The sequence below is a fragment of the Pleurodeles waltl genome, chromosome 8, assembly GCF_031143425.1.
Source record: "Pleurodeles waltl isolate 20211129_DDA chromosome 8, aPleWal1.hap1.20221129, whole genome shotgun sequence".
NCBI classification, from domain to species: Eukaryota; Metazoa; Chordata; class Amphibia; order Caudata; family Salamandridae; genus Pleurodeles; species Pleurodeles waltl.
Window position 1 is genome coordinate 999728502 of NC_090447.1, and position 16367 is coordinate 999744868.

The 16367-nt window shown below is 41.0% G+C and overlaps 1 protein-coding gene across 3 annotated transcripts in view; it reads left to right on the top strand.

Moving 5' to 3' along the window:
* Positions 1 to 16367, top strand: part of TBC1D4 (TBC1 domain family member 4) — a 599835-nt gene that overhangs the window by 449010 nt on the left and 134458 nt on the right. For all 3 annotated transcript variants that reach the window (XM_069205277.1, XM_069205279.1, XM_069205278.1), the window contains exons 8-9: positions 13171 to 13281; positions 13612 to 13731. In XM_069205277.1, the coding sequence (XP_069061378.1) occupies positions 13171 to 13281; positions 13612 to 13731 (231 nt within the window). The remainder of the gene's footprint in view (positions 1 to 13170; positions 13282 to 13611; positions 13732 to 16367) is intronic.

Consider the following 16367-nt stretch of genomic DNA (forward strand, 5'->3'; position numbering starts at 1 on the left):
CAGTGGGAGAGACTCTGTCCCTCAACACAAGCCATGGGAGTCGCTAGAGCTCACACCTGAATTTCAGCCGCAGTAATGTGTGCATCAAGAGGTTAATCCCCAGCTCCCAGCCCTACACTTCGTTTCCCTCATCAGCCCCATCTCCTTCCTGGAATGTGTCCAGGCCCCTTCCTTGTGATCTCTCACTGAATCAAAAAGAACCCTTTGAAGTGTACAGAAGGGGGAGGGTCTCTCTCTCTCTCTCTCTCTCACCTCTCTTCTCTCTTCTCTCTTCTCTCTTCTCTCTCATCTCTCATCTCCCTCATCTCTCATCTCCCTCATCTCTCATCTCCCTCATCTCTCATCTCCCTCATCTCTCATCTCCCTCATCCCTCACCCCTCATCTCTCATCTCTCTCATCTCTCATCTCTAGAGTGTTCTACCCAGTCATGGGAATGCAGCAATATACAAATTTGTCTGGGTGGATTCCTTTACCTCCTCATTTCTTTATCAGGAAAGCCTAGGCTTGCCAAATTTAACCCAATGTCCTCCATGTAATGTACCATTACAGACACACTTGTGTTCAGTGTATGCACATAGCACACACACTATCCAGTACTGTTACTTTCATGTATTGTGCCACCCCAGGCATACATACATTCAGCACATGCATTCACTGTGAGTGCACTGCTCAGTACTGTAGCCTTTCTGTATTGTGATATGGTGTACTAATTGCAAATATACACATTGCTAGCACACACATTCAATGTAGCAAGCTGCACAACACTTCACCCTTCATGTATTGTACTTTTTGCAGACACACATACAATCAGCATATGCTTTCACTACTCACACACAGTACAACACTACACATGTACTGTATTCCTCTGCGGTAAACACAAACCCAGTTCACAGACTCACTATGCATGCACTGCATTGCACTGCTCTATCCCTGTACTCTACCATTCCCAGGCGCACACACAACCAGTGCAGAATCAACACTCCTACAATGTGCACCAACTTACATCTAACTGATGTAGGCTAAGGGTGAGTTAAGCATAGAGCAGCAAAACTTTAAAAAGGTTGAGGAAGCTGGTAGGCCTCACTCTAGTGACACAAGTTAAAAAGGACTTGTTCAGTCATACTGATCACTACACGGTATGGTGCCACCACAGTTCTCTTGCTGCTTAACTGCTGATGAAGGCAGTAGCCTTAAACCACTATGAGGGTAGCACATTGTGTGCTCCACTCATTCCAACAAGGCCGCAGTCTGTGAGGCAGGCCTATGACATGTCACTCACGCATGATCTGTGTTTGCCAATGACAACAAAAAATCAGTATTAGAGATCCAGACAGCAGTACAGTAGGGCACTCAGGGCAGGGGTACACCCATTATAATGCTGAGGACTTTTCTATCCCAACAGACCTGGACCTAGATTATGGTGTATGTATGTTTCCCTTATGTCCCTATGACTCCTGCGCAACATCCATCACCATGGAGATCTTGTTTACTGATGTGGAAAGGTATTGCCTTTTAAATCATCAAAACTACTGCTTGACCCCCTGCGGAAGCCTGCAAATGCAAGTAATCTATTGCCAGCTGTTCCTCAGAAAGCACCCGTCCCCCCACTAGTTGCATCTATTGAAGGAACAACAATTCTGGTTTATGTCCTCTGTTGAATTGCATCATTTACCCTGTTGGTTTTTGTCCTTCAGCCTATTCACATTCCATGTCATGACCGTGAAGGCATCCCTGTGTGTGCCATCTAATTTGCATCTGTTTTGGTCCTCTTTCAACAACCTTCTCCTCCTCCTCCACTTACATGCAACATCTTTGAAACTGTCAGAGTCACCAGATCCTCGGGGTCTGTGCACGTTTCCAACACGTCCACCACTGAACAGCTCCAAGACTCTGATAGATAAATCACAGAGACTGACACAGTTCAAGAGGGGAAGGGGGATTAGGAAGGGAATAGCTGGGAAGGAGACCTGTAGTAAGAAAAAGGTTAGAACACACAATATGAAAATTATATCTCCTGAAATCAATACTAAACTATGATTCTAAGCCAAGTCACTCTGAAAACATGAACAATCTAAGAGTTAAGTTTAAAATGACTAAGTTTCAAGATGTCCGGATACCTGTAAGGGAATCAAGATGAATTAAATGAAAACTTTCTTATTCAACTACTTTCCTTTACATGAGAATCAGAAAAAACATTCTGACTAAATTTTAAACCAGTCATATAAATCCTGTTTTGAGAATGTATACTAGGACCATACAATATTGCATCTAGAAACTCTGGCCTTCTGTGTACTCTTAAAATGTTTCAACACAAATTGCACATATTGCAGATATATATATAGTAAACACCATAAAAGGATTGTGCACCATGAATAACACAATATGGATTCAGGAAACAAATCACATAACCTGTCAACTCGAATATTACATAATAAATATCTTAGAATAGTGGCATACAATAAACAACATGAAATAAACTTGAGGAGAGAATCGTGCGTCTTGCCGATTTGAGTGTCACCATGTAAAATGGTAGCACGCAATGAATATCAAAGTCAAATCATCATTAATCGAATCGCGCGTCTTGCCGATTCGTAAAACATGATGTAAATGTCAAGAAATAACAGCTCACAATAAATAACAAGATCAAAGTACACTGAAACGAATTGCTCTTCTTTTGCCGATTCTTAAGCCACCATGTAAATGTCAAGAAATGGTAGCGCGCAATGAACAACAAAGTTAAATCCTCATGAAATGAGCTGCGCGTCTTGCCAATTTGTAAAACATCATGTAAATGTCAAGAAATAGTAGCCCGCAATGGACAACAATGTTTAAACACCATAAAACGAATTGCGCGTCTTGCCGATTCTTAAGCCACCATGCCAATGTCAAGAAATGGTAGCACGCAATGAATAACAAAGTCAAACCTTTATGAAACAAATCGCACGTCCTGCCTATTTCTAAACTACCATATAAATGTCAAGAAATGGTAGCGCACAAGTAATCTGTTACTCATTTAAGAATTAAACCAAGAATATGAAAATTCTCAATAACGGTGTCGGAACAGTCCAACCACTGTCTTACCGCCTGGAACAATGATCACCAATGAAGGATGAAGGGCAGAAGACTGGAAGATAGGCCGTCGGGACAGGAGCTCAGGAAGAAGCTGCTGCTCTGCACCGGGATCTCTGAATAGTGAGCACTGGGAGTTGGGCTGGCTCTCTTTTATAGACTCTTGTCCCAGCCCAGAACCACGCCCAGGCATGTTGCAGGGAAAGTCTCTGGAAGGCCCTGGAAAGGGGCCACACCCTAACACACCCTGAAAACATGCAGCAATACATTGCAAAGGAACAGTATTTGTAAGCATATGAAAAATAAGTTTTCAGGATTGAACTCTGCAATGCATAAGGTTAAACCACAACATATCAGCACAATGCATAAATTACATTGTTTTGAGAGTGCTGGGTTTTTGCATTTTTGTCACCAATAGAGCGCGTACTTCTCTAGTGTTGAGAGAAACTACCCCTCCCCATTGCTTGACGTGCCTACTATCCTACCACCATTCAACATAACCTACATTTGGACCTGAGCTACACTGCTGGGTATCCTTGGTCCCTGTTGGTATCAGGTTTGGCTTTGAAGAGCCCTTTGTCTCTTTAGTTGCATTTTATTTTGTGTTACACATAATGTAACTTTGTTTTCTAACTTTTGTTGCTCTGTTTCAGGACTTTCTCTGTATTTTTCTGTCTCCCTTTCCACCTCTTTGGTCCTCCTTTCAGTTACTCTCCAACCTTGTTATCTAAGTTTTGCTCTCTGTTGCTTCCGTTTCGGTCTAACTCCTAGGCCTCTCTCCACTCTTCCTCCATCTCCTCAGTACTCTGCTCAGATTTCTCTTCTCCTCTGCTTAGTCCCAAGCTTCTTCCATTTGATCAAATAAGTAGGCCTTTGCGTGTTAAGAATATTTAGCTCGCCTGGGAGCAGAAGCATGTAGGATGTTGCATGGTTCATAATTTTTTCTTCATCTTATTGACAAACTTACTTTGTTTCAGCACTTGTCTTGTGTAGTCTGGAAAGAACAAGATATGTGCCAATTTGAACATTACTTTTTCCAGATTTTTAACATTATATCCCTCTAGTTGAGCATTTTTGCTATGAACGGTCTCAGGGATCCCCGTTAAGGATGTGAGGCCAAAGCCCTATGTGTTATATCACCAAAGAAGCATTGGGAGCCCTCTTCTTTTTGTATCAGTGTCTTTAGACAGGTTTCAAGGAACAACTCCAGATGCACTTCCTCCATGCCCTCTGGCAGGTCAGTTATGTTGACTTTGTTTCTCCGGGCCCATCCTTCAGTGCCTTCAACACTCATGCAAGACTAGGGCTAGCAGGTGAGACACCTTCACTTATATCTTCCATCTTCAGCACCCTTCAGTAACTCTGTCTACCGCAAGTGCATAAGTCTTGTCTGACCAAGGCTACATCGATCCGCACTTCTGTGTTACTCTCCATGGTGGTTTGGTTGTCTCATATAATGTGCAGGATTGCTGCTGTGGAGAAGTTTCCCCCTATCTCTCCTACTGCTTCCCCAGTGTTAGTTTCTCTTTTACTCTGGCAGCGGGGTGCTCTGGGGTGGCCACTCCTGACACCTTTCTGGTGTACTTGTCTAGTTTGCTCTGATTTGAGGAGGTGGCTCTATTGTATTTTGCCATGCCTAAGTTCTGTTTCAGGCCTGTTTTGCTCTTTGTGCTCCTTGCCGTTTTTTCCCCTGCTCTCTTCCTCCTCTCCATGTGGTTATTAGTCTCAAACTTTGCTCTGTCTTTTCAATCTGCTTCCTATTGTTTTCCTTCACCAGCAGTATTCAGTAGCTTAGCATCAATCCTAACTGGAAAGCACCTTTCCGTTTTGAGGTAGTACTCAACCTCCCTTTTGTTTATGTTTCTGGAGCAACATGAGCTCTTCTGGGATTTTGCACCTTTGTTCCCTGCCTCTCCCAGGAGTTTTTCAGGTCACCAGTTTGAGTGGGAGCCCCCTATTTTCAGTTAGTTATACCTTCTTCTCAATGTTTCCATTGTGTATTCAACCTGTCCTTCGAGAGTAGGGAGTAGAATCATCTTTCTCATGCTCAGGGGCTCTCTTAAAGGTTTCAGCTATCTGGCAACACAGATCTTCCTTCTCCTGAAACCCAAATATCATCCTCTTCTCTTTTGACATATTCTGCTCTAATCCATCCTTGCTGTTCTGCTTCTGACAATTCTTCCTGCAGTCTCTTAACTTCCTCCCATGTATCTGCTGCAGTTGATAAGAGTTTGTAATTGATCTCACTTGTTCACTCATTTTGATATTCACCATTGAAAGCACAATATCTGGCACCAACACAAGCATACCTGTTTTCCATTGTTACATTATCTTCTCCTTCGCCATGTTTAGAACACTTAAAACCGCAATTTGGGCAGTTGCTGTAATGCCTTTAACATATTATGCACTCTTTGCCCGTTCCAGATTGGAGACCCAGAAGAGGTTATAAATCCCCATTGTGTCATAGACGACACAAAGCCATACTGACTGTTGGTTATAATGGTAACATTCAGCTGGTCTGAAACACAGCATGCTCTTGTAAGGGCAATCAATTCAGCAACTTGTGGTGAAAATACTCCTTGACTCCAGAAAGCATCAACCTCACCTGAGGCAGTACGGACTGCAGAGGCAGATCTCAGGCTTCCTTCATGCTTTTGTAAGCAGAAGCCATCAACAAATAATCTGATTCAGGAAGTGTCACATCTTGTATGTCAGGTCTTTTCTTGATGCATAGTTAAGTGACATCAAGATAGTCCTGTTCACAGGTATAGGCAGTAGATTTGCAGGATTCAATCTCATTCATCTCTTAAGGGTTACATTAGATGCATCCAGTATGACCTACTCATACTACGTCAATCGACTGTGAGATATTGCGTTTTAGTATGAATCAACACAGTTTCCACACAGTGGGAACAGAAACATTCAGGAAATGACCCATAACAATGCTCTTGCACTGTTCAGTGCTGACACCCATCACAGCTATGGCTTTAAGACAACCGGACAGTGTAACAGCTACTGTGTCAAGGGTAGCTGAAAAGTAGGCAACAGGTCTGTGGCCATTCCCGTGTATCTTAGTTAGCACTGGGAGAGAAGAGCTGTTCCTCTCACTGCAAAACAAAGTAAAACATTTGTTGTAATCGGGCATTCCAAGTGCTGGAACACAATAGGGATTTTCTCTCAGCTCTCAGAAGGCACGCATGCAAGTGTCATCCAGTGGTGCCGACTCTGACACATCCTTCCGTGTCAGCCTCAGTAAAGGCTTGGCCATTAGGGAAAAGTTAGAGATCCACTGACAACAGTAGCCCACCATTCCCAAGGACATACTGACTTCTTTCTGAGTAGTTGGCAGATTCATTTTCAGAATCTCTGAAATTCTCTTTTGTGACACCTTCCTTGTACCTTTCTCAGTGTGCTGTCCAAGGTATTGGACTTCTCTCCTACAGTGCTGCAATTTGGTTGTGATACTTTGTCCAATTCTCAGCTAAGTGGTTCAACAGGACAGTAGTATCCTGTCTGCAAGTTTCTTGTGTGTTTGACACCACCAGTAGTTTGTCAATGGACTGGATTAAGACTGACTTATAGGGCATCACTGTGGTCTGCAGATTCTTTTTAAGGATCTGATTAAAAATGGAGAGACTCTTGGCATACCCTTGTGGGACTCTGCACCAGGCCAAAACACAACTACTAAACCGAAATGCGAAGAGTCTGACATCTGGGTTTTGATTCATGATTTTGAATGCACAACATCCTGATCATGAGTCTGAAATCTTTGTCTCTTGGGGAATGATAGATAGAACAGTTAAGTTCACACAAAAGGTCACGTCCTCACAGAACTTGAGTCGAACACCACAAATCAGTGATTCTCTTCTAAAGACCCTATTTTAACAGGTACAGCTTCTGGGACAGAGCTTGTCAATTGTTTATTTGCAACTCTGACAACTTGGACTATTTTTCTCTAAAGAGTAGGTTGGAAACCTCTGCTGTTCTTACAGTAGAGCGAGTAGCACCAGTGTCACCCAAGAATGACACGGGTGGCCATTAACCTCACCATCCACAAATGGACCACTCTGGCCTACCTCTGAGGATGCGCCAAGTATGCAATCCTCCTCCCTTATCAGGCACCGTCATTGTGACAGAGTGGAAGTGTAGTCCTCATCTGTTAGTATCATAGGGTACTTTAGGGACATCCCCTGATTCACAAAGGGATTTCCATTTGCATTAAGGACCTGATTAAAGTTAGATCTGGGAACATCTTCCTTTTGTTTGGGGCATCTGCGCTTGTTGGGCCTTCATCAATAGAACTTGGGGCACTCTAAAAAAGTGAGTTCTCTGTCTCCGTATGTGCTGTTTCTGAACAGACCCAGGGATTATTGCCCTGGGTCTGTACAAATACACCATTCTGTACCTGGTTCTCATTCGCCATATTATTAGGATTAAAGCATCATTCTCATTTCCAATGGCCCATTCTGCGACAAACATAACAAGGCTTAGTCTTTTTCAAGGTACCCGTATCAGTTTCTGTACTTGGATCAATTGGATCACCACCACCTCTACTCTGTTGTTGAAATCCATTACCTCCTTGCATCATCGGATCTTCCTGCTGATACACTCCTTGCACAGCACCAAGATTCCCAAAAAACTGTGAATTCTGATTCCGTTGTGCAGCTTTCATCCGCACCAACTTCAACATTTCCTTCAATTTCACCTGTTTCATCCACAGTTTATTACTTCGATATTTTGCATATCTCAGAATTTAATCCGTTGACTTGCTCTGCCAACAGATCAAATGTTGCTGAATCATTGTGCTAATTGCAGGTTTCAGTCCATGCATAAATCTGAACATAAAATGTCCCATGTCTTTAGACTCGACAGTAGCTGTGCCACTATACTCATTAAGTGCCTGTAACAATGTTGGATGAGGTAAACGTTTAAACAATAGCTCATTTAAAAATAATTCTTGTCCAGGTCACTATCACTGTTCTCGTCTCTATTGTGAATGTCTCCTATCTCCTTCTACTTTTTTAATTTATTTCCGTTTAGTTTTCCCCTCTTTCTCTCTTGTCAATGCAGAATATAATCTAGTTCCTTCAGTTACATCTGTCCTCCCAAGTCTTTTGTTATTCATCCCATCTAGCATCATCATATCTCTCCTTTATGTTTATGATGAGCTATATGTTCCTAAGCATTAAATGCTTCATATAGTGCAGGTCTTGGAGGCGGTTTAATGCCATACAGCATCCTTCTCAAATGTTCAATCACTCTTAAGTTATGTGTTCCATGGCGTAGAAGTGCCAGTGCACCCTCTTTGTCAGTGATCTTATGCCACTGTTCAAGTCAAATACACGTGTGAAGACCTACATGTATCACAGTATAATGACCTGGCACCCCTTCGGGAAGTACCTCTTCTCCCACTCTGAGGTACAGTCACATCTCCCTCTATCAAACTAGTAATGCTTCAGAGAATTTCATTTTTCAATCAAATTGCAGTTTTCACAATGACCTTTCCATTTATAACCAGGAAATGATTCTTCACCCACAATCCTTTGTTCAGCATTCACAACCAATACAGTTTATCTCTATTATGTAGTCCACCAATACCAGTGCAGCTCTACTCCAACCGACCAATAGCAGTGCAGCACACTATAATGTCAACCTCGCTCCTTGCAGCAGCTCACCATCATATACAATTTTCCTCAAACACCCTCTCTCTCAACTATTGCACTCAAAACAAATGCAAGAAATTTCAACAACTAGCGTCTGCTTCTCTAAAAGTTTCAGGATATTAATTCACTCAAAAAATGGTTTGGATTAACGCTTTCTGACCTACTCCCATACACCCTTGAATGAAGCCTCGACCAGCAGGGTCTCACTCGGATTGATACAGTTCCTCCCTGCGCATTGAGATTCACTATACTATCCTTATCTCACAATCACACAAAGTTAAGTCCCAATCCGGTAGTACTGTTGATGACTTCTCACAACTAGCACCACAACACTGCAGACAACAACACAGTGTATTCTACACTTTTCTCATATATGCCGGCATCTTAGGCCATGACTGATCCGATAACCACTTCAACTTATTTGCAATAAATGCCACATTCACACAACAACTTAAAGTGTCTCCATAAAACACTTTAATCACCACAAAACACTGCAAGCTAACGGTAAGCAATTGCGACGTGTATCCCTATTAATAATCACACTTTCACCGTTACGACTTGTTCTCGTACCACTGTATCTCCATTAATCCTCCAACCGAACCATGGGCTTAGAAATTTGGACTGAGTTTAGGAAATTTCTTAATGGGAAGCCCTAACTCTCTTACTTCCTTGACAACAACCAGATTGATGGAGCGTTTGGGCTGTCTTTCATGGATCCTTAGGTGAGGGGACTTTTTCGTCTAAAAGAAAGATGTAAGGAGTTAACTCTCATCCAAATCTACATTAATCTACACTGTGACCAATTCAGTCACACAATAAAGACCCAAATCTGGATATAAAGTAAAAGAATTTTATTACAGTTTTACTGTCCGGTTAATATAAACAAATCTCAGAAACATACTGTAGAGATAAAGAATAATGACAGGATAACCAAACCTCCTGAAGAAGTTATGGCAAATTAGCATAAGGCAAACCAGAAATTCAGTTACAGCAATACAGAATTTTAGAATTAAAATTTGATGCTCAGAGAAAATTCTTCAGTCATCTCTCCTATACGTGGGTACAATCTAGGATCAGCCTCCTAAGTTAACCTATAAAATGACAGGGGGAAAAAGTCTCAAAATGTAGAGAAACTGTGGCAAAAGGTGAAAATATATGCACAAGTATATAGGAAAATGAAGAAGGTGTCAGCAGTTCAGAAGCTCGGTCAAGAGTCTTTAGAGAAAGTTATGTGTTAACCTAAGCCACACTGAACAAAGCATAGGAACAAGGAAAGAGTCAGAGATCTGTACCACTCGAGGTTTAAAGGGATAGTGTCTGAAATCAATCTATGAAAAGACTAGTTAATACCGCTCAAATCTATTGGTTAACACCCATCATCATGCCAGCAGAAGCTCCATTGACTTCTCCAGACTCGTGTTGTAAACTGTAACATTCATGGATTCTCTCAGACCAGTCCTGCAAACTATGCTGTCCTTGGTCACCGAGACATTGCTGGTAACAATTTGAATAAGGGACCTTCATCTCACAGTCAGTGTCTGCATGTTCTTCCATCAAGGTCTTTTTCGCGGACCCTCTATTACTAACACATTAGTACATCTAATTCCAAACTAATATTTTCATGTGAATGCACCTATAAAGAAAAGACACCAGGCAGAAATGGAAAACAGTTTCTTATGTTGAAAGAAAAACAGGCTTAATTAGGTCAACTTAAAAAACTGTTAACTAATGCACATTTAATATGTGTTAAATGCATTCACCTTTAACTTCAAATAAAGTAATTTTTAGTTACATGATCTCAAATGGACTTCATGTTACAGTTCGGATAAAGGCAATATGTCTTTAATACATGAACATAAATGTGACTGAGGACTACATTCTTGCATTGAACTGTAAAACATTTGTACACACATCACATAAATTGTCCTCATTTCTAGAGCAAATACACTTTTACTATGAGGATGATTTCTAATTTACTTCAAATGATTACATTTCATTTAATAAGGTTAAAGCACACAAAGTATATTCCCTAATTCTACAGTGAATACACTTTATTACTGAACTTGAGTGCAACACTTTACATTAATAAGGTTAGAACACAAATTATATGAAATATTTTACATATAGGTTGAAGTTGTGACATGAGGAATGTAGCCATAATGTTACGCTCCACTAAATTAAAATTAAAAGTTTGAAGCTTCACCTTAAATTTCCAGCCAACTTAATACATACTAAGCGTGTAACTTTGACAGATTTTAAAAGATGGGCTTGTGCTCTTATTGTGGTCAAAATAAGAGCATTTTTAAGGAATAATCAGCTCTGGCTTCTGTTTCTATCAGAACCCAATTTGAAGTCTCTGAGCTTCACTGTAAAGTCAGTACCTTGAGCTGTGCAGAATGGAAAATGCAAGATGGACTTTAATGTCAGAGAAACTAAAACCAACCTTTCTTCGGATAAATCTTTAGAAACAGATAACAAAACCAGTCTCTCTAACAAGTTCATTTCGAATGCAATTTTTCTAGCACAGAAACGTGTTGCATCACATCAAATGTGTAATCCCTACTGGCAGAAGGCAATTTCTTTAGGTTCAGAGGAAGAGCATTTTTTCTGTTATTTGAAATTGAACACATGCATTTTACAGTGCCTATATGACAGCCACATCAAAGGAATTAATGGCTGGTGTCCATTCAGGTTGGTTAAAATAACCCCCTCCAGAAACAACATTACATCCACTTACTTTTAGTCTAATAATGTGGAAATATCGTCAACTTGCTGCTTTCTCTGACGTTCTGTTTTAGAGGTTTTGTCAAAATAAAGCATTCTTCCATTTGACTAGAATAAGTGCCGTTTATACAGTCATCAGAAAATAATTATTTCCATACAATTAGTTGCTGAATTAAGGTGAAAAGATAACATTTTGAAACCGAAGTACATGCAAGTTTTCCATTTGAAAAATCCAGTAAATTAGTGCTTACACTGATCTGCATTTCTCTGTCCCCCGTTAATCACCATTGCTTTTATCTCCCACACTTGGTCCTTTCATTTATTTTACCCTCATTGTCACCCACTCTCATAACTAAAATCGTGCAGTACTTGGTTAGCTTACCTTAAGTCATGATTTGCAGTGCAGCTTAAAAACGACATATTTTACTGCAGACACATTGGGCCGTATATTAATCTAGCTTACTCTTGTTCATTACAGGACAAATAAAACGGTTTGCCTCGGAGGGCAGCGGCCTAACGGAAAATGCAAGGGCTCTTTACAACACTGCAGATCATTGGTCTTTATTAGTGGTGGTCATCATAAGGCCAGATTCATGCTAGATTTGCGAGTTATCCATGTAAGCTACTAAAGGTTACATATTACATATCCTGGCTTCATCATGAACATGCTGGGTGAAGACAGCAGATGCGGCGGAGCCAGTGGCACCATTACTGGCAGAGAGATCAGCTGTGTTACGATTCCAGCTCAGTAGGTTGTGGATTAACTATCAGAAACATAACTTCGACTGGCATTAAAGCAGGTTCATAGCAGCAAAAAGCTGCTGGTGAGATGTCCAGTAACTATTGGTAGTTGTTCAATATGCCTGAATCATCTTTCGGTATTACCAATGTAGCTCTCGCTGATTACCTGAGATGATTGTAGCTATGCAGAGTGAAAAACATCCTGTGGTAACCCAATAACAGGATCTTTTTTCAGCCCTGCACAATTACCACCTTCTTCTAAAATGTGGAATTATCAACAAAAAATATGACAAGGGTCTGGTACTCCTGAGCTTGGTATCCAAATAGCGGCTGGTAATTATTGACCAGCAACAATATTGATTCTAAGATGTTGTCTTGTGCAATGTAATCAAGGTAATAAGGTCTGGAGTTATAATGGTGAAAGCATACTCCCCTATGTATGCTTACCTTGACAGTATTATGCAGATTTATATTTTGGCGTATATGTTGTTGCAATTCAATATTTGGGTGGTCGACATTTTGACATACAAGCCCCCCTGTGGCTCTGCTGCACTCCCCTTGTCCAAACCAGTGGTGGCTGCTATTGTTGAGCCTCGGCTCCCTCCTCTTTCTACCTCCATGCTTTGCCTCAGGAAGATCTGTTTTTGCTGAGGTGGGTTTGAAACCACATGAAAGAGGTTTATTTTTTCAGATGGCTATCTGAAACTATGATATACTGTTTTTGAAAGCATTTTCAGGACAGTCTTAAGAGTTTGTGCTGGCTACCTGTGGAGCTCATCTCTTAGGTTTGAGAAATAATCTTTTCTGCAGCACCCTAATTCAAGCAGTGTGAATCAGTCAATGGAAGACAACAGCTGCACAGGTGTTCCAATTGGTTGCCCCAGTTGTTCCATCCTGCACAACGTACATTCTTAAAGTCGATAAACACTGTGCCTTCACACTCCGTACCTTTTTTGTGTATTCTCTTCTCAGAAAATGAAGCCTGTGACAGACCAAGAGGAAAACGAGCTGGTGATTCTGCATCTGAGGCAGCTGTGTGAAGCCAAACAGAAAGCCCATCTTCATATTGGAGAGACACCATCGGTAATCCATCATAAATTCATTGCTTATTAAAAAAAGTTCATGTTTTAGTTAAATTAAGAACAGCTTTATCTTGATGATTTTCTTCAGCAAAGATGATTATTTCCACGCAGAATTATTTGCAACATAGTTAGATTAGCTTTTTTTAACAGGTTTGTGCTTTGGCCTAGTGTCTTTTTCTTTTTTTCTGGTTATTTTTGAGGAATTAATATTGCTGCTTTGTAGACTGACAAGATCGTTGTATCTAAAGCGCTGCTTCATTTATCAGTGATTGACGTAGGCCAGGTTTAGAAAACTAACCATATGAAATCAATGCTTTTTCTCCTTGGACAGAATGTTTTGAACAGTGCCATTCCTGAAAACGCTGCTCCCAGCGGAAGATTCAAGTTGGACATTCTGAAAAATAAAGCCAGAAAATCCTTGACCAGCTCTTTGGAAAATATCTTCTCCAGGGTGAGATTAGATAAATGCTACATTGCAGTACAATTCAAGTAAGCCAAAATTGGGTGCTGCATCTCTGCAAACACATCAGTGAAAACTGGTGGCTTGGCAGTTGACTGAATCTCAGATGGCATCACTTTTTATATGTTTGGGCGCATACTACTGATTTTTTTGAGGTGGTGCAGTCATATGTTTGTGTTCCTTGAAGCATCTTTGCAAGTGCTGTTTTTGAAGGACAGTGGGAGCTGGTAATTTTAGAAGGGAAGGAGGCGGGGGCACACACACTAACTCACTCACAAATTTACATACATACATACATACACAAAACACTAAAAAAACTTAAAACCTACCTTCACTGCAGCTCTCCAGAAGGGAAGCATCGGAGGTCCCAGGAGGGTTGGGACTGCCAACTTCTTTTATTAGCTGACCATTGGTCAGTAAATGAGGGAAGACAGAAGTCCCTCACTTGCCACAAAGTGGAATCAGGTCAGTGAGACTGCTGACGCCAGCCAACTCTGTGACGAGGTGCAACTGATTGACCCTCAGCCCGGGGTAATTCAGGGCTTAAAACTGAAGCACCCAGGTTGGAGGCTTTCAGTGATGCTTCCCTTTGTCATGAGAAAGAGGTCACACCCACAGGGCTGTGAAATCTTCAGCTTGGCAAAGTTCAGCTCAGACAGCCCAGCGCCTGTGCATTTAGCACTTGTTTAGCCCCTGGCTGTTGAGCTGAACAAGAAAAATGTGTGTCAGGCTGACCATTGTTAAGCATGACAGACACCCTTGTTGTCAGGAAAAGGGGGGGTGGGCTGTGACTGTTGGATAAACTGCAGTGATGATTGCAGGATGCCAACAATGGCTATGTTCCTAAATGTCACAATGCAGTGGTTAATTTGTGCTGGTGCTTCCGAGCAGTGGAAACCAGCAGGGGTTTGGAGACCAATACTGATTTTTCATGATCACACTTTGATTTGGACCAAGAGAGAGAAAGGGTAGAAAAGTGAGAAAGAAGAATGGAGAGATGGATGGGAGAACTGTGACAGAGGGAGAAAACAGAGATGAAAAAGAACATAAGAGACAAATAAAGAGACAGGAAAGTGGTAAAGAAGGATGTAACGTGAGTACAAACTGGCCTGCCTTGGTGTTTGGCAGTCTTCTCATCCTTCAACACCATCATTTGGCAGTCCTGGTAGCAGACTCCTACAAAAACCTTTGGGTCCAGGCACTTATTTTTAGGTATGTTTCTCTTTAGATGGCTTTAGCTGTCTTCCCAGGCTCTTGTTCTCCCAAAAACTCATACTTAATAACTTAATATATTTACACAGTGGGGCTTTTGGTCAGCTGGCTTCATCAATAAGTCTTTTGAAATGTCAGTCCGATTTTGCTTCTGCCCACCACAGCATTCAGCATGAGGCAGTGGGTCTGCCCACTTTACCCATTGGCTTCCTTCAATTTGAATGATTGCACAAAGCTTGTGCGTATTGTTTACATCTGCTTAAAAATCGTTCATTTCTCTTGATAGACAAATCTATTTCAATGTGTATTTTTAAATGTTATTTGTATATGTTGTTTATTTTTTAAATGGCTGTTTTGTTTTCAATTCAGCTACCCTGCTAGATGGTGTTTAGGTGACATTGTAGCTGCCTACAAGTTTAGTGGTTCGTTAGGTGATGAGTTCTTCTTTTTGTCTTCATAAAAAGCAAAGGCAAAATGCATGGCTCAAATTAATGGCGTTTTTAGAAAAAAAAACATCAGCAACATTAGTATTTTTGTATTTAGTTTTTTTTAAGTGTATAGTAGCCACCTTTATGTGCCAGTTTTCTTTTTTTTAGGCATATGCTAGACATAAAAAATGTAAAACAAAAAAAAAGTAATCATTGCACCAGTATACCAGGGCCAGCCCTACTCACACTGGTAATGCCTGTTTTAAGTGTATTTGTTCATGCATTATTTTATATACTAAGCACTGTCCTTACATTATATTACTATAGCTTGATCCTCTGTGTGGTAATCTGTATTTTGGAGAAGGCTTTTTTCTTGATTGAATTCTGTGAGTAACTGTCAGACTGTACTATTTGGTTTGTACGTGCTGTCATAGTGAGTATCTTGACTAACACAAAGAAACTTACTGGTTATACCTATAATGGCTCAAGGTGGGGGGGGGGGGTGCAAATAGCCTTTTTGGTGTAAATCAACAAACCTTGTGCTTGGCAGTGAGAGTGTGAAATGCTGCTAAATTCTCGTTCCACTGTTTAACCATCAGTGACTATTTTTGCGGTTGAATGTTGAAAGTAGATTACATTCTTAAATCATACTGCTTAAAAATCTTGTTGCCTTATCTCACTCTTGAACCAGGATCTTACCTGCTGGTTGCTTTATTCCCAGTGTTTCTTTTCTGCATTGAGTGAAGTTGGAATCTGGGCCTCTTTGACAGTGAGCCTTGGAAGGCCAGAGCTGCATTTCCAACCTCTCTTGCCATGACTTTGCAAGCTCTTGCTTCTGTTTACTAGGGTTTATTAAAAGAAACAGTGCGTGCAGGATTATTGGAACTCGCCTTGAGCTAATTTGCCGGATCCACTTCTCACCGAACTCTGAAAAGGTCACCAGCTGCCTTGTTCCCAGTAAAGGAGCTAAAGTCGTATCATAGGGAC